The sequence below is a fragment of the Thamnophis sirtalis genome, unplaced genomic scaffold (assembly GCF_051295495.1).
Source record: "Thamnophis sirtalis isolate CommonGarterSnake01/CBP01778 unplaced genomic scaffold, rThaSir2_p1.2 scaffold_4, whole genome shotgun sequence".
Lineage (NCBI taxonomy): Eukaryota > Metazoa > Chordata > Lepidosauria > Squamata > Natricidae > Thamnophis > Thamnophis sirtalis.
Genome location: NW_028261384.1, coordinates 85,615,502 through 85,642,394, shown reverse-complemented (window position 1 = coordinate 85,642,394; position 26,893 = coordinate 85,615,502). Strand labels below are relative to the sequence as shown.

The 26,893-nt window shown below is 39.4% G+C and overlaps 1 protein-coding gene across 4 annotated transcripts in view; it reads right to left on the bottom strand.

Moving 5' to 3' along the window:
- Nucleotides 1-348: 348 nt before the first annotated feature.
- The window catches only part of BRCA1 (BRCA1 DNA repair associated), an 87,903-nt gene continuing 61,358 nt past the window's right edge, over nucleotides 349-26,893 (bottom strand). For 2 of the 4 annotated variants that reach the window (XM_087713264.1, XM_087713263.1), the window contains exons 12-22: nucleotides 15,432-15,570; nucleotides 13,745-13,890; nucleotides 12,259-12,346; nucleotides 11,091-11,168; nucleotides 9,818-9,858; nucleotides 8,233-8,316; nucleotides 6,857-6,911; nucleotides 5,612-5,685; nucleotides 4,974-5,034; nucleotides 3,042-3,145; nucleotides 349-728 (exon numbers count right to left, since the gene is read on the bottom strand). In XM_087713264.1, the coding sequence (XP_087569390.1) occupies nucleotides 705-728; nucleotides 3,042-3,145; nucleotides 4,974-5,034; nucleotides 5,612-5,685; nucleotides 6,857-6,911; nucleotides 8,233-8,316; nucleotides 9,818-9,858; nucleotides 11,091-11,168; nucleotides 12,259-12,346; nucleotides 13,745-13,890; nucleotides 15,432-15,570 (894 nt within the window). In that variant the 3' untranslated portion in view covers nucleotides 349-704. Of the gene's footprint in view, nucleotides 729-3,041; nucleotides 3,250-4,973; nucleotides 5,035-5,611; nucleotides 5,686-6,856; nucleotides 6,912-8,232; nucleotides 8,317-9,817; nucleotides 9,859-11,090; nucleotides 11,169-12,258; nucleotides 12,347-13,744; nucleotides 13,891-15,431; nucleotides 15,571-25,734; nucleotides 26,062-26,893 lie in introns of those variants that run through there. The other 2 variants (XM_087713265.1, XM_087713266.1) reach the window with 2 other exon arrangements.

The window sequence follows — 26,893 nt, the reverse complement described above, 5'->3', positions numbered from 1 at the left end:
TACTTCCAGAAAACTTTAGTTCAGCTGATTAGTTAACTTAGAATTTGTATAGACAAAAGCACAATAATTTAAAAACCACATTGTTTTAAAGTATGCTTTCACGTGCAGTAACTTGTAAGAGGCACTCCTTGTGTGTGATATTAATAAATTGCCTCAAGATAGTTTTAATCTCTTCTTGAGCAGCGACTAGAACATGGAAGGGAAGAGCGCGTTCAGTCAACACCACATGCATCTCAACGAGAAGCAAAAACTATACCCTGAGCTTGAGCTTGGCACTACGGAAACAGAAACTGCAAAGCAATCAGTCGTCTGAGAGAAATATCCAACTACAAATAAAACATGCACAAATCTAATTGTGAAAACTTTTTATTTGATAACATTTCAAGTTGGTAGTCTTCTGCCTTATTACTAGTCTTTAATGTGGGCTACATATTATTTCAACTATTACTTTTTAACTATAACTGAACTGTACAAAAGCTATGCTGCTTTTGTACACCACTTGGAAGCACATGACATGACAAGCAATAGATAAATTAAAGAAAATAAATGCATAAATTAGAGATTGCTCCTGGACTTGAAATCTCATGAAAGATGTCACAATTCATCAGGCTTCTGGATATTTCTCCAGTTTCCAAAATTCACTTATCAGTGTAGGTGAGAAACCCATTGAAAGCTGTACTCCTATTCAGACTACAAGCACTTTATTATTCAGACATGGAAGTTGGTTCCTGCGAACAGAGGGAGATAAGAGAGTAAAAGAACAATCATTTGGAGTTAGGACTCTTGGCAATGATTACTCTGATGAGCAACACTGACCCTCTTGCTTCTCCTGAAGGCCAGACTTTTATTGGCTGGCGGCATCTGCCTACATACTTTACTGCTCTTTTCACTGACTCTAGTTTGCCTTACCACACTCTGCCTCCCATGTTGCTTATAGTATTTACTGCCTCAAAGCAAGACAATGCACATTATTTATTGTTATAAGCATTTGCTTTAAACACTGAATTATTTTAAAATCTGTTGTTAAATTAATCTTTGATAACTTTTAGTAAAAAAAAAGAAAGTCTTATTAGCACGCCTTTAAATAGTGCAGCATTATTATGTATGTGTGTGTGTGAGAGAGAAGTGTGTGTGTGTGTGTGTGAAATATATATATATATATATATATATATATATATATATATATATATATATATATATATATATATATATATATATATATATATATATATATGTTATATTTATGCTGATAAATAAATAAAGGGAGACTAGTATAGATCTATTTCAAGCTATTTAGCTCTCATCAGCTATATATATAGCCTTTATACATAGGGGCCATGTGACACCATTGCCGACATGGGCACCATTTGGGGAATTGTGGCTGCTCTGAAATGGCACCCACTTCTGAACAGCAGTACATGGTATTCTTTATTGAATAGGAAGGCGGAGGGGCAGGTTGGCCTGTTCTCTTTTCCAAATGCAATCACTAGAGAGATATAGACAGCACTACATGGCCTTCATGTAGAAAAGCTACACAGCTGAACAGCTTTCAAAGGAGATTTACAAAAAAATAAGTTGCCAAGCCATGATGCCAGGTGGGGAGGAGGGTATGTATCCCAGTGGGGTGGAAAGTAGGCCTAAGCCCTGCGGGAATCCATCAGGTTGGGAAACAGAGCATGGGATGCCCCAGAAAGCGGCCCTGGAAGGCCACATGTGAACTGGGAAAGTCCTGCAGGGTGGGTATGGGGAACCCTGTGCTGTTTAACAAATGCAACTTTGAGAGCAAGATTGAGATCCTTAGGTGAGTGATCATGTGGGCAGCTCATTTAACGATCCTTACAACCTGTGATCATAATGGGCAGGCTCCATTACAATCATAAATTGAGAACTACCTATATATAAGGCGGATGCTTATAGTAAAATACTCTGACTTTCTTAATCAATAGAAATATCCTATTAGAATAGCTAATGAAATAAAAACATAGCCAAACAAAACATGCACAAAGCACCAGTGGCTATTTGGGCTTAGATTCAGGGACTCAGATAAGTATATTTGCTTGCAGAAAACAAATTATATCAATTAACAGAAGATTTGCCACATCCAGAGAAAATCTCAATCTGTCTCTCCCTCCACTCCCAATCTTAATTAAACAGAATGTCATATTTGTGTTCAAGAAATCAACATATGCATACATGCACAGGGAGTAAAATATACTTGTGAGATAGCCCACGTTTACTACTGGAAGAAATGAGAAGCCAATGAGGGAGTCCTTGCTGAGGACAATATTATTATCTGCCTTTTCTGCACCTAACCCCTTAATTTTCTGAAATGGGCAGATGAATGAAAGAGGATAATGACAGTGTCTTCTTTTAGCACTTACTATCTGCTGTCATGCAAGCTGGAGAAGTGAGATTGTTCCCATTTCAGTTTCTTCGCTGTATAAAAAATCTATACATTTTTAAGGCCAGCCACACTCACTACAATGATTGTGGTACTAATCAAGTCAAGTTTGCTTTTAAATTGCTAGACAGATAATGAATTTCTAAGATATTACATTTCTGACTCATTTGTTATCAAACACAAATATTTGATTCCACACAAGGTCCCTTGGGCCATCCCCAATCTGGTTTGCTCCTAGTTAGTATGCTATGCCAATGATCCAGCATAACTGCCTCTTTGAACACTCTCCCATGAAGCAAGCAGACAAACTGCTGCTTTCCAGCTAATCGAAAGTCTTTGTTCTATCTAACTCTTGAAAATGATTACATTTAAAAGACATTATGAAGAAAGAAAGAAAGAAATCTTTCCAAACAAGGCAACAATGGATTGTAAAATAATCTGCATCAACATAATGAACATATTATTTTGTGATCCACTGCAACAATTGTGTTGAAAATTGATATTTAACAATATAATTCTACCTTTGGTGAAAGGCAAGGGCATTTTAGGCCAACTGAAATATTTATAATGTCACATTCTTTGTAAAGAAAATTACTGCAAAAACATTCAGGTATAATTCTAAGAACTAATTCCATCATACCTGTGAAATGATGTAGTCGCTGAACGGCTGGCATTGATAGCAGGCAACACTGTCCAGCACCCACTCCCGTGAAACTACAGGAGTGCTGCATTGCAGCGGGAGCGCTGTAAAATACCAGACAAGCAGTGAAACATTTGATGCCAGTATCTTCTTCTTGAGAGTTCCTTCTTTAAGCCACTTTGATAAACAACATTTCAAATGCCTTAACCTATGCATGGAAAATCATAAGGTTTTCCATTGTCATTGTAACCATCCTTTACAAGATAATGTGTATAGATAAGAGAGAAGCTTTTTATTCATGCAACTCAATTGCATTCTCTGATTTTCGAAAGGCAGATATGGAAGACTGAAAGACAACAAACTCTCATTTCTATTACTGTTTGGACAAACTTCTAAATCAGGGGTGTCAAACTTGATTTCATTAAAGGCAGCATCAAGGTTGTGTTTGTCCTTGGGGCCAAGGTGGGTGTGGCCAGCTCAATGTCACTCTTGTCAAGAGCGCTCTGCCAATGAAAATGGGCTCCCGAGCTCTGTTTTTGGCTGCGGCAGATTCCTGAAACCCTCTGCAAGAGAAAACAGAGCTTGGGAGGGCTGCCTGCCTACTGAGCTCCGTTTTCACTGGCACAGGCACCATGGGCTGGTCCTTTGCTGTTTCCAGGCTGGTCCTGTGGACCAGATCTAAGCACCCTGTGGGCTGGATCTGGCCCCCGGGCCTTGAGTTTGACACTCCTGTTCTAAAAAGTTCAGGGGAGAGGCAGGCACTTCCAAGTTCCTTGCTCCCTATCTTTCTCCCTGTAAGAGACGGTAAATCATATGTTTCAAATATCCTGGAGAACCGGAGAACTAACAGAAGACTGGAAAAGAGCTGATGTGGTTCCATCGCTAAGAAAGGAAGAAAAAGAAAACAGATCCAGAAAACTATAGATCAATCAGCCTGACATCAAGACCCGAAAAGATCATGGAAAAGACAATCAAGCAGCAGTTCTGCAAATAACTAAAAACAAGCAAAGCTGTAAGTAGTAGTCAACACAGGTTTGTCAAAAACAGATCATGTCAAACAAATGTTTCATTTTTTGACAAAGTGACTAAATTAGTGGACCAGCAAAATGCACTGGGCATAGTATACTTGGAGTTGAGTAAGGCATTTGAAAAAGTTGCTCACAATCTTCTTGGTAAAATAGAAAAATGTGGAATAGATTATATCATCACCTGATGGATTTGTAACTAGATGACAAACTGCATTCCACATGTAGTCCTTATTACATGGAAGTTTTGAAAAGAGTTCAGAGAAGAGCAACACAATTATTAGGCTCCTAAAAGCTAAAACATACGAAGAACAATTCCAGGAACTGGGTACACCTAGTCTAAGACAAAGAAGGGCAAGAGTGATATGATCGCAATCTTCCAATACTTGGAAGAGTTGCCACAAAGAAGAGGGGGCAACTTATTTACCAAAGCACCTGTAAGCAGGAAAGAAACAATGGATGGAAACTAACCAAGGAGAGAAGCAACCTAAAACTTCAAAATAATAATAATAATAATCCTAACATGAAAACAATTAACCAGGGGAACAAATTGCCTTTCGAAGTTGTGGGTGCCCCATTCATCACTGAGGTTTTTAAGAAGAGAGTGGACAGCCATTTATTGGAAATAGCATAGGTTTCCTGCGAGAACAGGGGGTTGGACTAGATGATCTCCAAGGTCCCTTCCAACACTGCTACTGTTGAAGAACAGTAATATCTTTTACCAATTTCTTAGGGAAGAGAAGTTGGGGGTAATGACCGTCATGTCTGATGATTAAAGCCAACCATTACTTTTTATTCCCTCACATGTTTGTCTGCTGCAGTATTTTATTATACCAAGTAAGAAATCAGTCAGACATTCTGTAAAGCCTTTACGACTGGGGAGACACAAGCAGTATTATCATCTCACCTTGGCAGGTGGTTTCTTCGGTCCATGCATCAGGCTGAACAACTATCACAGCAATGGAGTCCTAAATGATTACAGGATAAAAGACAAAAAGGAAAAGGAAAGTGGCATATAGGATCAATGTATCTTTCATATATACAATTTGTACTGCTAAGGCATACTATTCTTCATCTTTGCTATAATACTGCAATCAGATGGGGAGTCACAGAAGAAATAAAAATTTCACAAGCGAACAATTACTCTATATGACAAAATAAAAGTTAAAGGAGATACGTGATGCTCATGGGGAAGCCATGACAGAATATAAAAGTTAACACACTGTAGTTTAAAAGATGCCATACACGGATATGTTACCACTCATTCACAAACATATTTTCTCTTAAAAAGAAATGAGTACTGTACACAAGTCTTTTTAGTGGGTGACATATTGCAATCCCACAGAGCTGTATGCATCTATGTTTATTTGCAATGACTTGGGTGAGAGGATTTCTAGTAGCAATACAGGGCAAGATAAGCCATTGATCTGATTATCTAAGCAGAACCAGCTAAATTTACCAACATCTTGAAAGATTAAAGGGAAGGTGGGAAATGCTGATTGTTGGTATCTTTCTCAAATTAACCTATATAGTTATCAGGCTTACTGTTGCATGTGTAAATAAGTGAGGTTGCTTCACAAGGGAGGCGCCACCAAGTTGTACAATCCATTCCAGATGTTCTGAGGAATTCCCAAAAGATAAACAAAATGCATTATATATAATGGCAAAGTATTTTATTCCCCCATAAGATGTTAAGCCCAAATTGATGACTACTGACATTACAATCAAATCTCTTTTGGATTCTTCAGTTGCATATTCTATATTTCTGAATCCTGTAAAAATGGAACTTAGCATTGGTCACAAAATTTAACCACCAAATGCAACCTTTTACAAGTTCCTCAACTTCTGACCATAGGTAGGATTAGACTCTCAGTCTAATCAAACAAAACAACAATGATTGCTATGCCAACACTCCCAGTTATTGTCATTAAGAATTTTATGGATTCTGAAGTAGACAGAGCCCCAAGTAAGAAGCACAGAGTGTCTAAGAGGGGTGGGCAATTTTCCCTGCTAGCTTCCAATTGCTTTTCTGAGGAAGCCAGCAGTGGATTTTGGGTCACTTGGCAACTGCTAATAAGTGCAAATAGATTGTCGAACACCCAGATCACAATCACATCATCATAGTAGAGACATGTTGCAACAGTTGGAAATCTTTTACTGGCTGTAAACCATCCTTTCCAAGGTTGTTGCTAAATATTATGAAGATGATATATTGAATTTTATTTCAGTCTTTCCAGATATTAGCTAGTCTATATTTTGTGCCATTTGCAAATTTTCTAAGCATTCCTTCTTCCTGATACTGTTATTTAATTTTAAGAAAAAAGATGAAGAGATAGCATTTAATCAGGACAGCATACAATCCTTCCAACTTGCATTTTAAGAACTATTCATCAAATAGGTCAATAAAGATTAGGAGACAGACATTCAAACCACATCATAATTTGAGAAAGAATATGGATATAACTGTCTACACAGCCAGAATGATCATCTCTGTTAATGACAATCAGGAGCAGAATAAATTATGCAGAAGTCGGCAAACGTATGTACTTTAATCTAGCTAAAAATTCAAGATTCAGAAATGTCTCTGCAGACATAAATTTTGCCTTACTAAAGGATAAATATCACTGAGTGAGCAAAGAAAATTAAGCTATTAAAGCTAGTTAGCTTTTTCTCAAAAAGTTGGATCATTTCTTGACAGAACTCAATTATTTACACAACCAAAACAGGGAGTAAAGAGACTTCAGTTTGATTCATTTCCTGAACTTACTTCAAGAATCCCAATCCCCTTACCTGGGAGCATGTCAGTGAATGGCCCATAGCAGCAAATCTCCAATCCTTGGAAAAGCTGGGAAGGAAAGGAATACAAATATGTAAGCATGGTGTAGAATTAAACTCAAACAGTGTGATTTAAGTTACCAGCTAGGTCGGAATGTGTTCAACTCATGTGATTTGAACACAATAAAAACTGCATTCAGGAATATCATTCATTGACAATGGAATGTGTCAGCTGCAGAAGACTGACAATGAGACATTTTGTTGAGACTGGAGAAAGATCTGATATGAGGTTTCTGAACAGTTTAGATTGTTAACTAACTTTTTAAAAAAATGGTTAGGTACTGAGTACAGAAATGGCTGAGAAATAAGAAATTTGGGAAATAAAATTCTTAAAACCAGAGAAATTCATAGGGAAGAAAAGTTAAGTACTGTACACATCTATATCCTCCACCTGAAAGAAAACAATTAATCCGATGGAACTGGAAAAGAAGCTGAAGTAACTACTGGTTAGTGTTGTCCACTTTTAGCCAATGGCAACTACTGTAGCTGATGTCTGTTGCCTTGGCTCCGTCAATTTCACCTTTCCAGCTTTCTATCAAGCATCTAGCTTGGAAGAGACTTTCCTATTGAGAGAGAAGACAAGTGGGAATCTGGAAATATCCTTTGGGGCTATTAAAATGATTGGGGAAAAGAAAGGACCAGCTTAAACTTGTCTCTCCCCTCCTTCCCACCCACATACTATCCAGCATTCATTTCTATGCAGGAACAGAGGCAAGACTCCAAATCCTTGAATTCCAAGAATAGAGACCGACAAAATAATGAAAACAAAATAGCAGGACGCAAGCACTACTGCTTCTGCTTCTACTTGCACTAATGATTCCTCATTATAATTTGCCTCCCTCCTTTTCAGCGGGGGGGGGGGGATTAGTTTTGTTCATTTATGACAACGGGGCAATAGGGCATTGAATTGTAATTGTAACTGTCCACTTCCTTATAATTTCTGAATGTATTATCCTAATGCTCAGAAAATAAGTCATTTTTAAGAGGAAATCGCACCATCTCCATCCTCATTTGGGACAATAGCATTCCACTTAAAGAAATCTGGAAAAAAAATCAGAGTAGGCTAAGAAATGCTAGTAGATGTAAGCATTGCTGCAAAAATTATTCAGGAAGACTGTGTTATCTATCTGGACAATTTTATATCCAACATAATTGCATTCTATGTTTCTCCTAAGGATAATCACAGAAAAATGAAAGCCCCTTCTCAGGATTCTACTTTGTGAAAGCAACCTTTTTTCTCAACCTTCTTCATTTTCTGTTATGGCAAAGAAGAAGGGCAGACTTTGAGGATAACTTTTTCTTTTGTGATGTACCACTTACAAAAGCCATACCTTTCCAACAGGTGATTCTCTTGCTCTTTTAGGTCCTTGGTGGTTTCTCCCATTGATTACATCTCCTCTCACTTCAAAATCTTCCTGAAAACAAAACAAACAGAATTACATGCCAACAGATTTCTGGCTGAGCCGCATCTTATGTAACTGAAGCAGAAAAAGAACTATGGCGCATAGAAGTCAAATATCCAAAGTGAAGCAGTTGAACAAATGTATGACTGCAGCAATACAATTCCTACTCCATATTTTATTGTTTAAAAAAGGATATTTAAATTATTTAAGTGAAAACCTCTATATAATTAAGCAAATCCCCTATAGCAATTTGAATATAAATCTTCAGTAATAATATAGCAATATGATCAATGGCAGGATAGGATGGTGGTTGAACACACAAGTTAGCTAGGACATGTTATATATACTGTGGATCAAAATTATAGCATAAAAACTTTTGGAGAAAATCTATCCATCATCTAATTGCTGGCCTCTCCTCTTTTCAACTTTTTTCTTCAATATAAGAGGCAGCTCAAGCAGGACTGAAGCAAAATTTTTCTGAAGCTTACAGTCTACTCTAGTTGAGTGGAGAAATGGAAAAAAAGGAGAGCAGGGGACTAAGATATACATTTAAAAAAATAATCTTGTTTGTCCAATGTGATCCAGGAACTCCAGGAAGACATAGGCACCAGCCTGTATAGCATCCCAGCAATTATCCCAGCTAAATATCAATATCCTCTTTCATCCAACAAAATTTGGCAACCCATTCAAATTATCCTAAGTTTGTCTGTTACTTTGGGAAACAGAACATTTATTGAGTTATATTTTTAAATTTTTGAATGTATGCTATGTCTTTCAGTGGCTTGATTCCATTTTAGCATGTCACAGGCAAAATGTCAGATGCAGTGCCTGAAGAAAGGAAAAAAAAACTCCAGTTGAAGTTAGGAAATTGTGTTTCTGATCCTTATAGAATGGCCTCCCCTGTTGTTAGTTGCTGTTCTCTTCTCAAGAGGCAATTCATAGACATACTAAGGATTTCTCTATTTTTCATGTCTATTCTCTTCTTGGTCATTAGAATCTACTAAGTATTCAATCAATCAATCAATTTTGTTTACAGCCCAAAGGCCCAAAAGCAAGTTACAAACACAATGTAAATTTAGTACTGGATAAAACAAGTAAACTATTTAGTAAATATTACATAACAGACTTAAAATTAATTATTGATAGCTTTAATTTTATAGCCATAGTTAAATGTTGCCACTGTAATTGTAGGATTTTCATCTTCAAGTAAATTCTTTACATACTCAAAAACATCTTTTCTTGGTTTAGATATTTAAAATATGCTAGATACTTTTTGAAGATTTATTAGATTAACGTTTGTAATGTATTATACATACATTAAATTATTATCACAACATTATAGTGAGAATTGTATAGTGAGAAATGTATAAGACTAAGCATTTAAAGAAATGGCATAAAAAGATATACTAATTAATCACGGATTTCTCCCACCTTCCTCATTTAAGGATTCTGCAAGCATTATATACATTAAAAAACCAAAACCACCTTCCCATCCCATAAACACCAGACCTACCTCTTTATGAACTCTTCCTGCTTCTAATGAATGTATAATCCCTAGACCAGTGGAAGCAGATATTATTATTATTATTATTATTATTATTATTATTATTATTATTATTATTTAAAGTAGCACTTTTTACCATCTGTAACATTTATTTTAAACATAAAACAGAAAATTGCATAGAGAGTTGCAAAAGAGTAAGTCTATATTTACATAATAGTGCCTGCCAACAGTATTACTACGTACTGCTGGAAACCTCACCTCCCTATCTCTTACAGATTTTAAAATTTATTCTCTACAACAACTTCAGTGCTGAAATAGTTTATGGTTAACTTTGGGAGATGATGCCATTCCCTGTAAGAGCAACTTTAGATAAAATCACAATGTCACAGGAAAAAAAAAAAGCATGCCTGGTAATCAGAAACAATCAAATTAAATTATATGAAATAAGCAGGACACTTAAATGCTTGGTTTTCTTTTCTTCTCTTGTCCCCATATTTTCAATAACAATTTCCCTCATCTTTAATCATATTCCAGGAAATTTTTAGAGGAGAATGGTATAAGAAATATGAAAATGAAAAATACAAAAATATATCTATCTTTATTAGCATGACCCTAGATAAAACTTGGGAAAATCTAGTATCAGAGTATCAGAACAATTAATTTTTGTTTAGCTTAGCTAAAAGGATTTGAAAGATCAAATGTATGCAAACTAAATTCACACCATAGCATTAGTTTCCTCTAACAATTCCATAGGTCCTTTGCCCACAATTCATACATGATCTTCAAAGCTCATGCAAGATTCTGTATATTTGTGCATTTCACTTTGTCATGCAAAGAATGGTAATGGCATATACTTTGAATATCTACAAGCATTTTATCTGGTTTTGCTTAAGAAAGAAAGGCTTGAACTATCCTTGGTATCAGTTAAGCTAGAAATTGTGAATGTCTTTCTACACAGTGTTTGACATTTACTAAAGATAAATGTTTTCTTTTGACTAGTTGACACCCTATGGATTTATGGAACTATCCTATATGGTATTACTGTCTTTATTTTCCTATATTGTTTAACATTATTTTATAGGATGAATTTGGATGAAATGTTCCTTGTTTAGGGCAAAATGTCAGATATAATTGCATAGCTAACTTACAATAATTTATTGTATGTTAGATATGAACTGTTTACTAATAAGAGTATGTCTGAACACTAAACTGAAATACACAGTGCATCAGAAAGGAAGTCTTCTTTTTAATTGAATTCTTGAAATTGAATATTCACACTTACACTGGTAGCTCAATACCCATTTTTGTGCAGCAACACCTATAAAGTATTTCAGGGTTCTTTCACAGACCAGATCCTCATCTGAAGATTAAAGAGAGAGAGGAAAATGAGTGTTCAATATTAAATGAATAAAGACCATGGACTATTTTTTAAATATTTCATTTACAGCAGGTCTTCACACAATGTCAGAAATTGCTTTCAAAAATATGTCCAGTTTCAAAAGCAGCTTCTAGAGTTACAGAGACTAGAGCTTTACTGATTTATTTTACATATCTCCTTTTAAAATGATATTTTTCATAGCCTGGTCAAGATAACAGTTTGAAACAATATAAAATGAAAGACTGCAAATTGTATTTTAAAGTACAAACTACAAAAAAAGCTCAGCTTCCTTTATACAAATGGATGGAATCTTTTTAATGGTAGATAAATGGTAGATAAATGGTAGATAAAAGAACAGAATAACTATATTATTAGTCACCAACAGCAATAGTACAGAGTAAGCAGAGTAATAGTAAGCAGTCCTTCAAAGAAAGGTCAGTGGCTTTTTTGATGCCCCCGCCCGCCCAAGTTTGCAAAATTGCTGAAAAGCAGCTACAGATTACAGACTGTCCAAAGGAAGTAAGAGAAAAGCAACTGAAATCTTACAAGACTTCTATGTTAGCATATGATCTTATTAGCTCTTGGAGTAATATTATAAAGATCATGTGATTTAGTAAACCTACAAAATTGCAATTGTTTTTTTTTTAAATTCTCCTTTTTGACACTTTCATCTTTCATGTAATTACTTTAGAAGCTGAAAAAATAGGTATGTTTGCAATCACACTTCTGACATTCAAAAGAGGGAAAGAAACAGATTAGGAATTCTGGTTCATCCACTAAAATACTTTTCCTCACTTTAATATTTATTGGATTGCAAACCCTAGAATTCCCAACCTATATAGGAGCTATAGGAATATTTGAGGAAAACATCAAGTTAGCCAAAACTGTACTGTTGCAATACACCCAATTTAAATACCTATTAACTCAAAGAAAGCTGCCACAGTATCCTGAATAATAAGTAGCAGGGCATATTATTAAATTAAGATCTTATAATCCTAAAGGTATACCTATCCACCCAATCAATTATGGAGATAAATCAAATAGAAAGTTCACTTTTGTCTTTCAAAATCACCTGTTTTCATTATTAGATGAGTTGTTTGTTCAGTTATTTTATTACACCAAGTGCTCTGAGTTTTCTTGGCAAATTTACGAACTAGTTTCTAGAAGAAAAGAAAATGAATTAGAAATAATTTGTTTTATTAGTACATCAGAGATTGCTGGCTTCAATGGAATATTTCATTTATTAAAAAATCTTTTCCCCTATATTAACTACCTTACTTTAATAATATGATTATGAACTATAAAAACATGATAGAACAGATAAAATCCAAAATTAGAATGGTTCAAAGTAGGAAATGACATAGCAGAACTCCATCAGCAAGGAGCCAATAAATACATTCCTAGAGCAATAGCACTTAGACTTATATACCGCTTCATAGTGCTTTACAGCCCTCTCTAAGCAGTTTACAGAATCAGCATATTGCCCCCAACAATCTGGCTCCTCCCTTTACCCATTTCGGAAGGATGGAAGGCTAAATCGCTCAGAATTGAATTCCTAGAGTGAACATGAGTTAGCCTGCAGTAACTCATTCTAACCATTTCAATTTGTGTTCCTAATCTGATTTTTGTGGTGCTGTTTTTGATAGGTTGGACTGTTTTATCCCTTTGTGTAAAGACAGATGCAAAAAATGAGTTAAATAGTTCTGCTTTCTTCCTGTTGCTTGTCAGCTTCTTGCCACTTTCTCCCAGCACTGGACCAATTGTTTCCTTAACCCTTTTCTTGTTTTTAACATGTTGGAAGAAACTTTTTTTTTGTTATTTTTTATTTTTGTGGCAAGCCTTTCTTCATTGTGAGCCTTAGCTTTCCTTACTTCATCTTTTACAGGCTCGGACTATTTGCTGATATTCTGCCTTAGCTATGTCCCCCTCTTTCCACTTTTTATACTTAACTTTTTTGTCTTTCAATTTGTCAGAGAGTTCTTTATGCAGCCATGCTGATTTCTTTTGGGGGCGCTATTTTTCTTCTTCTTTGGCATTGTGCTAGACTGGGCTTTGTAATCTCATTTTTCAAAATTTCCCAAGCTTCTTGAGTTGTTTTCCCCTTGAGGATTCTCATTCATGGAATTCTTCCCAAGCTCTAAGTTTATTGAAATTAGCTCTCTTAAAATCCAAGACTCTAGTTTGACTTGCTCTCAAGTACAAACTCAAATTTGTACTTGTTCATTCAGATTACACTAAATATCTCTTCTTTGCTGCAGCACTTGCCCTTTCAAAATGCTTCCCTTCAAATATTTATATGGTTGATACTCAAAACTATTACTGAAAAGCTGGTTATTAGGAGGGGTATGAAGTCCTTATAGAATTTTATATGTTTAAACACTTGAATGTTTGGATATATATGATCTCTGCTTTTATTGGTTTATTGCTTTATACGTTTTACAAAATAGCTATAAAAGCAGGTTTATCTTTAAAATAATGCCTCCCACAAAATCTTAAAGCTCAAAAAAAATTATATCTGTTGCTGTGAAAAATCTACAAGCATATCAGAGCATGCTTACCAATTCACTCTGGTTTAAGCCAGATGCCACCAGAGACATTTTTTGCCTTCCAGTCAGAAGTAGACTCTTTCTTTTCCTTTTATTTGTACTACAGCAGGTGGTATGTGCCAAGGGAGAGACTGATTTTTCCAATATACTATGCATTTCTAGAAAAGAAGATTTAAAAAAATCTTGTTTATCTAGATAATGACGTTTTATATTTGACAATTATTATAGTTATTTTTTTTAAAAAAACAACGATATTTAATATATATTTTCTTCCTTCTTAGGGGTGCCTGCATCTTTTAATTGTCTATTGGGCATGCAGCTTAATATATGACCTACACAAAATTCAAATTATATTTCTAATTGTCAATCACATTTTAAAAGTAGAAAATGTCAAGTGATGCACATGACAGATTGAATGATAAAATAGAAGATAAAACATGGAAAAATATTAAGACCTGAGGCAATAATCTTTGTCCTTGTTTATTCTACTTTCAAACAGCCTTAATATATTTCCTCTCTCCAAAATGCAATTAAAAAGAAGCAAAATGCTTTAAACTAGCCAAGAGAACAAACTGTAATTTGTAATCATGCTGCCAATAACTATAATCTGTTGAAATTTATAAGTTTATAAGATGATCCAAAGTATTTTGTTTTAATCCGAAAGACCAAACAAAAGCTGCGTTAATTATGTTGTATTCAGTTTGTTTTGGGGTACAAAAGAAACTAATTGATTTGATTTCACTAATTTAATATTTCAGATCTATTATCTTGTCTATTTAGATTGGTGCTTTTCCAGAAAACTTGGAAGCACCTATTTTGTTCCCATTGACATTTCAATCTGGTTTTCATGGCAGCATCCCAGAGAGACGTGAAACTGACAGAGATTTGTGCTCTGTTTACCTGAACTATCCTTCTATAGGATCTTAATTATGTCTATTAACTACAGTTCTTCTACTTCAATAAAATGTCAAAAATTATAAGCCTTTGGAATCTCACTATTGTATCTTTTGTTGTTCCATGGAACATAATTGGCTTTTCTGATGATATGATAATTAAACTGATCTTCTTTATGTAGAAGCACAGTTCAAAAGAATTGCAAAGAAAAATCCTGGAACAAGTTCATTTCTTGGACCAAACAAGTTTATTTTCCTCAACTAGCTAATACATCATCACAACAATGCAATAGAAATCAATTTTAAAACCATTGCCATGGCAACAGAACTCTGAATTAATATTCATAAACTCCACTAGTAACCAAACAAAATTAACTCTATAATTCATCAGTGACAATCTATACCAAGGTAGTATACTGCACAGAAGGCATATGTTTAGAATGAAAGAGTGCAGATAAAATTGCCAGAAGAAAATAGAGAACACTACAATGGATTATTCCTCTCAGCTTTGAGTCAATTCCTAATGGATGTTTGAGTCCTATACGATGTATATTAAGCCCAGCAAATAATTGAGGATTTAATATTTCTCTGAGGATGAAAAAGCAGAGCATTTATGTATAAAATGCATTCATTCAATAATGTATACTAATTTATACATAAATTAATAATTTATACATAAATTTGTAACAGGATATTCCATTTAAAATGAATTATTTTGTTAATATTTTATAAGTAGGATGAAATTTCTAAATTCTTAGGAATATTGTTTTTGAAAGAAAGGCAGTTTCAGAACACTGCCAACTCACCCTTTCTTGTTTCTGTCTGCTCTCTTTCCAATGACCATCCTTCAGAGCTCATACTCTGGCTTCCCTCTTTGAGGACAGCTTCAATGAAAGCCATCTTCTGCTGCAGTTGCTTTAAGTTATTTTGCATAGCATCCCTTTGCTACAAACAGAACAGAACAGAACAAAACACAGGCTTGCCTCAGATAACTTTTCATCAATGAATAGAGAATAAAACAGTGAGAAGACACACAGAGAACTACACGGTGATATAACAAGCAAATATTTTCACCACAGAAGCACTTTGGTGCTTCCAACACAGAAGTGTTAGTGTATCTCATTATTCATCTAATAACTTCAGTTTTGAGTTAATGGCAGGATATAAATGGCATAAATAAATAAAAGGGTAACACTGTGAGCTCAAAAAGGAGGACAATTATTTATCTTCCCATCTTACAAAACAGGGGGGAGGGGAGAACATGATAAACCTCCAACTCTGCTCATAATTCTGGCGAACAATACTGCGCTAACAAAATCAATATCAAGAAGGGAAAATAGTTGCTTTTTATGTTTTTATTTGTAGCCATTTGGAATCACTTGTGAGAGTGAGATGGGTGATATCTAAATTTGATACATTTTTTTTCTGGATTCTAATCCTGATCTAAAACTCAAAGATCAGGAGCTCTTTCAATCTGCCTTAAATTGCAAAACAATCACACAATATTGCAGGGGAATTACTTAAAATAAGATCCCTTCTCCTTTGGTCAAAGACAATATTTTTCACTGTAAATTTCATTGTAATTTTAAAAAAATACATTGTAATTAGATTGTAATTAGATCATTGTGATTAAAAAATAAATAAAACCAATTTTTAAAATGGTAATATACACGTCCATCCAACAGGTAATCTAATTAAGTTCTATTACCAAACCAAAAAAAAGTAGAAAGAAATAAAACACTAACAATTAACATTAAATTTCAATAAAACATCTAAATAAACTACAAATATATAAAAGCAATTTATCAAATCACGCATAAAAATTGACTATTTGGAATTGTTTTGATGTTAGGGAATAGGTGCCAAAGGAAAATCATTTTGATTAATATCTTGATTTATAGAAAAAAATACCTTGTCAAAAATTGGCAAGCCACATTTCTTAAATCTACACTCATCATCATTAAGTAAACCAAACAACAACAACAAAAACAAAGAAAGGGGAAATGAACACATAAATACTTTACAATGGAGCAAAGGTGGTAAAAATTTATTTATTACAATACACTTCAAAAGGCAAAACAAATAAAAAAGGAATTAAAAAAAACATGATTGGATAAAGCATTCTAGTAGTTCCTCATTTCCCCCCTTGAAATGCTACTTAAGCATTGCTTTATAATGGTTTGGACAAATGTGATTCTTGCTCGTTTCCGAAGTGAGGCGTGGGAGGAGTCACACATGGGTATTAACACAGCCCTTTTGCCCTGGAGACTGAGGTAAATCTTGAGGCCACACCTCCATTCCTCCACTGACCTCCCAGATTAACATCAGTCTCTGGCCCAGGAGTGTTTTACCTGACTCTCCCTCACTTCGAAGACTTAGGAGTTTTTTATAGGATTCTACCATTTTTTACCTTTTAAATTGAATTGCTGCATCCTTCCACTGCTGTGCTGAGCACTGCTAGCGTTAAAGCCTTGCCGCTTGCTAGCACACACGCCCCAGGCGGTCGGACGGTCGCGAAAAGGGGAGGAAGCCTCCACATTGCGCGGAATGCGTGGATCAGCTGCCCGGCTTCCAGGAGACCGGCGAAGACTATCGGAAGACCGGGGATCCGGCAGGGATTGCCCCAACGCTCCCCAGCTGCAGGAGGCGATCGGGTCGCAGATCGGCGGCCGCCATCTTGCCCGTCGCCATTTTGAGCACGTGGGTGAGCATGTGACTGGCGTTCTCCTATGGACGCTGAGAGCACTCTAAAAGCACCGCCAAAGCCGGAAGAGGCTTCAGAAGGCCCCAACTTTGCCGGCAATCCAGGGAGGGCTGTGGATCAGTGCCTGCCGGCAATTCAAGCTGCGGATCGGTGGCAGAGAAGAAGCGCGAGCTCGGAGCCAGCGCGCACAAGAACAAGACCGGCTAGCAGAGAGGAGGTTGCTGAGCAGCATAACTGTAATGGCGGAGGTGGTGAGGAGCAGGGGTGCCAGGCCCGATCCCCAGGGGATTCAGATCCGGGCAAGGGGACCACCAGGGAGGTTCCCTCAGTCTCCAGAGGGAGGTCCCACGGCAAGAAGGGCAACCCCAGGGCCCATAGGAAGGGAACCTCTGGGAAGGAGGTTCGAGTTACCAGGGCCTCCACTAGGAGGTTCATGGCCACCATTAGCCCCTCTCCTTCCAGATCTCGCTCCCCCCGCAGGCCCTCCTGTTCTGGGTAGAGGCCCGGATGGCATCCCCTGGTTCCCCAGGGGGCTCAGGCACAGGGATCAACTCTCTATCGCCCCCCCTTTCACCTGCCCACCTATCTGAGGCTAGGGGAGACCCCTTTGGGCGCAGGGCACCGAGCCCTAACAGACACTGGCTGGCACCGCAATCCCCTGAACCTAGGGATCTCCTGCAACCCCCAGAGCTGCACCCCTCTCTTCCAGAGCTTCCTGAGAGCTTCCAGGAGGTGCTAGCCAGGGCCATAGCCCAAGGGATTGCTTCTGGGATGAAACACCAGTCCCAGGGTTCCAGGAGTAGATCTTCCAGGGACCAGTCCAGGAGTCACCAGGATCGCCGTAGGTCCTCTGCTACCAGGGAGCCCAGGTCACCTTCCCCCTCCACTGCCAGTCAGGCTTCGGATTTGGAGGAGGGGGAGTTGAAAGAGATGGGGTTCTCTGAGGATGAGGAGGCTCAAGGCCCTGAGGCCCCAAACATCACCGGGCTGTTTCCCCCCTCCTTGTTCAGCTCCTTACTTCATAAGGCCAGGGCCACAGCAGACCTGGACTCCCCTCCACAACCCAGTCCTACCATCGCCACCCCCGGCCCTAGTGGGGGTAACAAGAAGGGACCCCTCCACAGGCCCCAGGTGGAGAAGGAGGAGATACCCACTCCAGAGATGTTTCTAGAAGTGCTTAAATCCCAGTGGGTTAAGCCAGGGTCTTTTCCCAACCCGAGGAGGAGGGGCAATGAGCGTAGATTCTATAATCTCAATTCTACCTTTGCCCAAGTACTGCAGGTTCCTTTAGTGGACACTCCGGTCGCCACCCTGACTTCTGCTTCAACCGTGATGACTGGCGACATCGCCAACTGTCTTAAGGCAGAAGACAAGAAGGCAGAAATGATTTTGTGTAAGTCATTTCAGGCAATAACCTAGGCCATTAGGGCGGCCACTTCTGCATCCTTTTTCAATAGGTCAACAGTGCTGTGGCTGGAACAGCTGAGAGACAGGACTCCAGCCACGGAGGTACGTCTCCTGCAGGACATCTCCAAGGTGCTGGCAGCCACGCAGTTTTCGGCAGACGCCACGCTGGATGCAGTTAAGTATGCTTCTCGAGCTTTGTCGTCCTCTGTAGCGTCCAGGCACCTGCTGTGGCTGCGCCACTGGCAGGCGGAATCTTAGGCTAAGTGGCACCTGGCAGGAGCTGACTACACCGGGTACAAGCTTTTCGGTGCCTTGCTGGATCCTATCTTGGTGGAGGACAAGAATAAGCAAAAGGTCTTCCTGGCTACGACCAGACGGTCAGATCACCGACAGGCTCCTTACCCCAGGAGAACCTCTTACCGCCTGCCTGACACGGACTACCAGAGTCAGAGGTATCCTGTTCCTAGATCTCATAGACAGGGGGATAGGCAGTTCCCAAGGGACAGATTTAGAAGCCAGCAGCAGAGCAAGCGGCCCTTTCGAGGAGGGGGTGGCCATCCGTTCCGCAGGTTCAAGTGATCCAATCGCGGATCACCCCATCGGCAGTCGCCTCTCCCTATTTGCAGATGCCTGGGAGCACGTCACCTCGGACAAATGAGTCCTCCAGACAGTTAAGCTCGGGCTCCGGCTAGAGTTCCAATCGCAGTCCCTGAATAGATTCCGCACCTTCGCCTCCTTCACAAATCCAGCCAAACGAGCCCTTAAGGCCAAGGCCATCAGACACCTGTTAGACATCAGGGCCATAGAGAAGGTCCCAGAGGGGGAGAGGGGTTCCAGGTTCTATTCAAACCTGTTCCCAAGAGTTCAGGGGGGGTGGAGAGCCATCCTGGAACTTAAGCTGCTCAATTTCAGGGTGGTCTACTGTAGGTTCAAAATGACCTCCCTGAAATCCATCTTAGAAAGCATCAGATAGGGCGATTTCTTGGCCTCCATCGACCTCACGGAGGCCTACCTACACATCAGAATCGCTCCAGAACATCGTAGGTTCCTCAGATTTTCCCACGAGGGCAGTCCCTTTCAATATAGGGCCCTTCCCTTTGGGCTAGCTTCAGCCCCCAGGACCTTTACCAAGGTGCTGGCCGCTGCCACGAGTCACCTGCGTTCCTTCCCAGTCTGACTTCATTGCTACCTGGATGACATCCTCGTCCTAGCCAGGCCCACAGACACTGCCAGGCAGGACCTGGAGCTCACCATCAACACTCTCAGGTCCCTGAGGTTCTCTATCAATCTAGAGAAGAGCCACCTGGTCCCACCTACCAGTCTCCTATACCTAGGGTCCATTATAGATTCGGTGTCTGGGGAGGATCTCCTTTCCCAGGATCGAAGGGACAGCATTGTGCAGCTGGTTCATGAGATATGCAAATTACGCTCTGTCCCTGTAGTTCTTCTTTCCAGGCTCCTTGGGAAATTCATTTCTTGTATAGGGATTGTGCCTTGGGCTCGCCTACACGCCAGGGAACTTCAGTGGTTCCTGCTTCCATACCAAAGAGCCAAGATGAGAGACGCCAGCTTCAAAGTTTGAGTGTCACCCCAGGTGCTGCTCTCGCTCCGTTGGTGGCTGACCCCAGCAGTAGACAAGGGATTCCTCTTCAAGGAACCAGCGAGGAAGATACTCACAACGAATGCGAGCCTGTTCGGCTGGGGAACACACCTGAAGGCCCAGATAGCCCAGGGCCGCTAGACTCCAACAGATCTGTGCAACAACATTGGAGCTCAGGGCCATCCATCTGGCCATATGTCACTTCAGGACCACTGTGACCGGTCACTATGTCCTAGTCTTGAGGGACAATGTGGCAGCCAAGGCCCACGTGAACAGGCAAGGGGGGCACCCATTCCAAGGCCCTTCGCGACGAGGGGCTCCTGTTGGGGAACTTGGCAGAGAGACATCTCCAGTCTTTTCAGAGCAGAACACATTTCCAGGACAGAGAACCAGCAAGCGGATTGGCTCAGCAGGGAGACGGTCAACAATGGAGAGTGACAGCTCCATCCCAGCATCTTCCTGCAGATCTGCGAGAGGTTCAGGCGCCCAACAGTGGATCTCTTCGCAACCCCAGCAAATGCCCAGCTGCCGATCTTTGTATCGAGGTTCCCGTCCAGGGGAGCCATGGACACGGATGCCCTTCGCTGCAGATGGCCACCATGTCTTCTCTATGCTTTTCCTCCCCTTCCCCTCATCCCCGGGGCTCTGAGGAAGTTAGTGTCTGAGGGAGCAGAGATGATCCTAGTGGCTCCCTTCTGGCCACGGCACTTCTGGCTAGCAGACTTGGTGGAGCTATCCTCAGCTCCTCACTGGAGGATTCCCCCGGAGGAGGTGTCCCTACACCAGGGGTCTCTGGAGCATCCGGATCTGGAGTGGCTCCATCTGACTGCCTGGCAATTCAGCAGGAGTAGTTAAGAGGGGCACATTTCTCTGCGAAGGTCATTAAGACCATTGAGGCGTCCAGGAGGCAGTCCACCACTTGCATCTACAACACCTCCTGGGTTGTTTTCGCGGACAGGTGCCAAGCAAGGGACATTGTTCCAGCTTCGGCCTCCATATCCCAGGTTCTGGACTACAGGAAGGTCTGGAGAAAGGTCTGGCCCCCAGCACCCTTAGGAGACAAGTATCTGTCCTCTCCACGGTCCTGGGGGGGGGGGTGCACCACCTTTGTCTCAACATCCCATCCTAAGGCACTTCCTTAAGGGAGCGACAAATCTGAAACCCCCAGTGGTCCATTGATTCCCTACTTGGGACCTACCCACGGTCCTCCAGGCATTGACGGAGGCACCTTTCGAACTCTTGAGGGAGGTTTCCCTGCAATTTCTGACCCTTAAGGTCGTCTTTCTGGTAGCCATCACCTCAGCCAGGAGAGTATCTGAGCTTAACGTTCTTTCCAGTAGAGCGGACCTCTGCACCTTTCTGGAGAACCGGGTCATCCTCAGACTGGACCCCACGTTCATGCCCAAGGTCAATTCTCCCTTCCACAGGGCATTAGAGATAGTTCTGCCAGAGTTCTATTCACAGCTCTCCAGGGATAGGGAAAGATCATGGCACTGGTTGGACGTTAGAAGAGCCCTGCGCATCTATCTGAAGCGCACGGCGCCCCTTAGGTGTTCAGAGGTCCTCTTCATTTCCTTTCAGGCATCTACTTGGGGAGCCAAGGTTTCCCCGGCCACCATTAGCAGGTGGACCAGAGCGGCCATTTCAAAGGCCTACGAAGCACGGGGACTTCAGGTCCCAGAGGGCATCACAGTGCACTCCACCAGAAGGGTGGCCATCACAGCGGCCTGGGCCACCCAGGCTCCCATAGAAGAGATCTGCAGGGCTGCCGCCTGGTCCTCTCCCTCGCCTTTCATCAGGCATTACCAGCTAGATGCTTATGCCTCCGCGGAAGAGGCCTTTGGGAGGAGGGTCCTTCAGGGAGTCCTAGACTCTTGAGGGGCTCAGGCCCATTGATCCCTCCCAAGGACATCTAGCTTTGGTATGTCCCATGTGTGACTCCTCCCTTCCTCACTTTGGAAACTGTCAGTTGGTCACTTCCCCCCATTTTAGGGCGCACTGCGCCAGGGGCCTTAATTAGTTCAGCGGTCAGTCAGGGCCAGGCAGGAAGGATGTGTGCATGTTCTGTCTCTGTCCCTTCCTTCCAGGTGCTCTGCTACAAACCATCAGTTAATCTGGGAGGTCAGTGGAGGAATGGAGGTGTGGCCTTAAGATTTATCTCAGTCTCCAGGGCAAAAGGGTTGTGTTAATACCCATGTGACTACTCCCACGCCAACTTCGAAACATGCAGTTCAGGTAAGACCAACTGACAATTTCTCTGTAAAACTTTCAACTTTTTAATTTCATTTTTTTCTACAGAAAACATGTAAATTGACTTTCTGTGTAATATGTTGGGTATAAGGGAATCATTTCTACTTGAATTTGGTGAAATGTCTTCTGTAAATGTTATTATAGTGTCAATGTTTTCACAGCTGCCTATTCTCCAATTTTAGTTTCTCAATTTATATTGCCATAAAACTTTTTCTTTTCCAATATTGTAGCAAATTGAGTCTTGTCTCTATCAGCATGTATCTTAATAAATCGTGATCCTGTACATTTATGTTTTCTGGGATTACATATAATAAAAGTATTTGTGGTTTTAATTCAAATTTTATTTCCAGAATTTCTGAATGTTTATTTCTTTGCAGTACTTTTTACGAAAACATTGCTTATAATGAAGCGTTTTTTTCTTTGCAGTGGCATTTTCAATATCTATTGTTCTGAGTTTTTTTCCCTCCTCCGCAATAATTGACAATTTATGCCATCCGTAGAATATTTTCTAATGAAAGTTTTAACTATCTTCTTCACAATTTTATTTATTTCCATTAATAGCTGTAATTGTTTTGAAATATATCTTTATGTTCTGTAAATTCTTTGAGCCCAATATTTTTTTTCCAAATTTATTTTCAATTTTGTGACTGGAATATAATTCCTATTATTTTTCATGTTCTACTATGATCTTGTATATAATTTATTCTTCTTCTCTATAGCTTTTATCATCCTCCTTTCTCTTTTCTAATTTGATAAATGAAAAGTTTCTTTGCATTTTTAAAATGTTCTTGAAAATTTAAAGGGAATTTTGACATATTTTATCATTTTTGGGAGCTCTGACATCTTCAATATAGCTAGTTGATATTAATTTATTTGTGTGTTGTCAACCTGGATTGGTTTTATGAATCTCATCTATTTCCTTTATTTTCTCATTTAATTATGATTTTCGTTCTTTTTTTATTTGCTGCAAGCTTTATTAAAATATAGTTAGCCTTATGAGATACAAGCTTTGCATATAAGCTATCTCCCAAATACATCCCCAGAATTGTATATATTTACAAAAAGCTCTTTAATTTTTCCTTTGTATTTCAGCAATATACATTCTTGAAGTAACAGAGTAGAGTATCATTCATACATCATCTGAAAAGCATTTTCTCTCTCTGAATATATTAGAATCAGTGTGAGATCTGTGTACACCATTGAACAAATCCATACTTCTTTAATAGATGTTGTGAGAGCTTTAAAAACTAGCATATATAAATTTTCGAATACATTTGACATCTTATTAGAAAAAAACACCCTGTAAGTTTTTGCTTTTGTATAGTTTTAAAATCTTCAAGCATTGATCAAAACCAGTATACAGGGCGGGGCATAACCTTTTCCTAGGGGGTCACAGCAAGATCGACAGCAGTTTACAACTTCCGCGACACCTCATTTTAAAGCCCATAAAAAACTGAATTGAATGAGCTATTAAATGTTAAATTTGCTTTAAGAATGGCTGGAAAATTCGATTCGGAAGAACAAAGGATCATTGACAGAATAAAATGCATTGCCTTTCGAGAGGCTCGCGATGCTGGAGCGACGTTTATCAATCGAAAATGGATTGCAAACAAATTGAAACGTCATCCGGATTGGGTTACTGATAATTGGAACAAAACAGCCCAAGAATGTTTCACAAAATTTGGAGAAGGGCGTCCTCTGCAACTGTCCCAAGAAAGCAAAGCCATCATTGCAACTGGCAGTCGCAAACAACGAAAAGGAAATCGAAAAGTGGCCCAAGAAATCCTTCAAATTCGTGGAAAACGAGTTGATCAAAGGACAATCGGCCGATATCGAGAACGAGAAGGTTTGAAGCCATTCCACGTCATTTGCAAACCATTGAAAACTCAAACACACGTTCAAGATCGGCTTTGGTTGTGCGATTGGTTGTCTGAATGGACCGAGGAAGATTTTCTTCATTTGGCGCCATCTGACGAATTCTTCGTTTATGCCATTCGAAAACCGAATTTCCAGAACGATCGAATTTGGGCTAAAGACGTCGACGACATCGCCAAACATGAACGATATCGACAAATCGTTCGCAATCCGACTTGCATCGGGATTTTCGTCATTTTCACAGCCAAGAAACTGCATTGGGTTTTGAAGGATAAAGGGGAATCCTGGGATGGCAGTTATTTCCGTGAGAAAATTTTATTGGAGAATGTCATTCCATTTCTCAGTGATCCAGACAATGTCTTGGTGGTTGGTGAGGCTGTCTTTCTTCATGACAAAGCTCCTTGCATGCGTGCAAATGCGACTCAGCAATTGTTAAAGGAAAACAATGTCGAATTTTGGGGCAATGACGTCTGGCCGGGAAATTCGCCAGATCTCAATCCGGCAGAGAACATTGGGGCCATAATTAAGGATGAAGTGGAAGCTCTGATGATTCAGGAGCAAGGTCAAAATCGATATTCGGTTGAAACTTTGAGAATGAATTTGGAAACTGTGTTGAAAAATCTGGAAAATCGAACGGAACTGTTTGAAGATTTGTTGTGTTCTTATCCACCTCGTTTGAATGCTGTTCGAAGGGCTAATGGTGGTCATACTGACTATTAAATCATGTCAATAAACTCAGTTTTTGATGGGCTTTCGAATGGTGTATGAATTATTTGTGTTGTTATTACAAGTGTTGCTGTGACCCCCTAGGAAAAGGTTATGCCCCGCCCTGTATACAACATATTGAAAAACTTTTCAAAAGGTGCTGTCTCTTTTTCCCCATAATGAACTTCAACCTAGCATTCTATTCAAATTTCCAACAATGATTATTTCCTCCCCTATAATGCCTATCAATAACTGAAATAATATTTTCTAGAATTCTTCCTTATTTGAGCTTGGCACATAACAACATGCCAGCATTGAGATCTTTTTTTCTTAATTTCAGGATTAAAATTCTTCATTCTTTATCTTCTAATTCTTCTACTGTTCCTAATATTTAAAATAAAATACTATTCAATTTTTATCTTTCCAGTTACTGAATATGTCTACCTAGTTTCCCCTCCCCCCAAGTAAATTGGCATGGTTTTGTTGTATGTGTTTCTTGTAGGCAAACAGTATCAACATTAACTGTTTTGAGTTTATGCAAAATTAGCTTTCATTTAGTCCATTTTTATTTATGAGGTCGATCTTCTGTTGTCTATTTTCTTTTTCTTTCTTTTGGGGTCTCTTTGAGACCAATTTGATTCCTGGAATTTGCTTGGACTAATGTCTGATGTTTTCTTAGTGAGATCTTGGAAGTACTTTGCCATTGCCTTCTTCTTAGGCTTAAGAGAGAGTGATTAGTCTAAGTTCACCTTCTTTATGTCTATGTCAGAATTAGAACTCATGGTCTTGGGATTTCTAGCCTGTTGCCTTAACTACTCTTTCTCCTTGTCCATTTCAAGTTTTAGTTTTTTAGCATCCTTCTCCACATCATCATATTGAGTCCTGGATAGTTAATCTTTAATATAGAAAGGAGGCCATTTTATTCATCTGATCATTTTTTTCATTTCCAAAACAGACTTCCAGAATCTACATCTAATTTATTTAAATCTTAGTACAATTGTAATCCAAAAATGGAAGATAGTTTTCATTATACAAGCCAAAAAATAATAATACAGGTAGTCCTTGACTTACAACAGTTCATTTGGTGACCATTTGAAATTATAATAGAACCGGAAAAAGTGACTAATGACTATTTTTCATGCTAAAAACCATACAGTCTCCCCATGGTCACACGATCAAAATTCAGATGCTTGGCAACTGACTCATATTTATGACAATTGCAGTGTCCTGCAGGCAACACTGCTTTCATGGTGTGGCGACAATAACTGGTCCTTAACACCAATAAGATCAAGGAGCTTATAATGGACTTCAGGAGGAACAGACCAGACATCCAGTCTTGCTTATCAATGGAGCCCGAGTGGAGCAAGTGGCCAGTTTTATGTTTTGGGGTGTTATCATAAAAGAGGACCTGATCTAGGGCACTCACATTGCAGCACTGGTCAAAAGGGTCCAGCAGAGATTATATTACCTGAGACTTCTCAGGAAACAACAACAGAATGAAAAACTGCTGGTGACCTTCTACCTCTATAGAGAATATTTTAACTTACTGCACCTGTGTATGGTTAGCCAATTGCACAGTGACAGATAGGACAGCGCTCCAGAGGGTTAATGTCATTGCCCAGAGGGTCATTGGTTCCCCACTCCCCTCCTTGGAACAGCTTTATAGCTCCTGTTGCCTTAAGAAAGTTCAAAACATTCTTAAAGATCCATCTCATCCTGGGCACCTT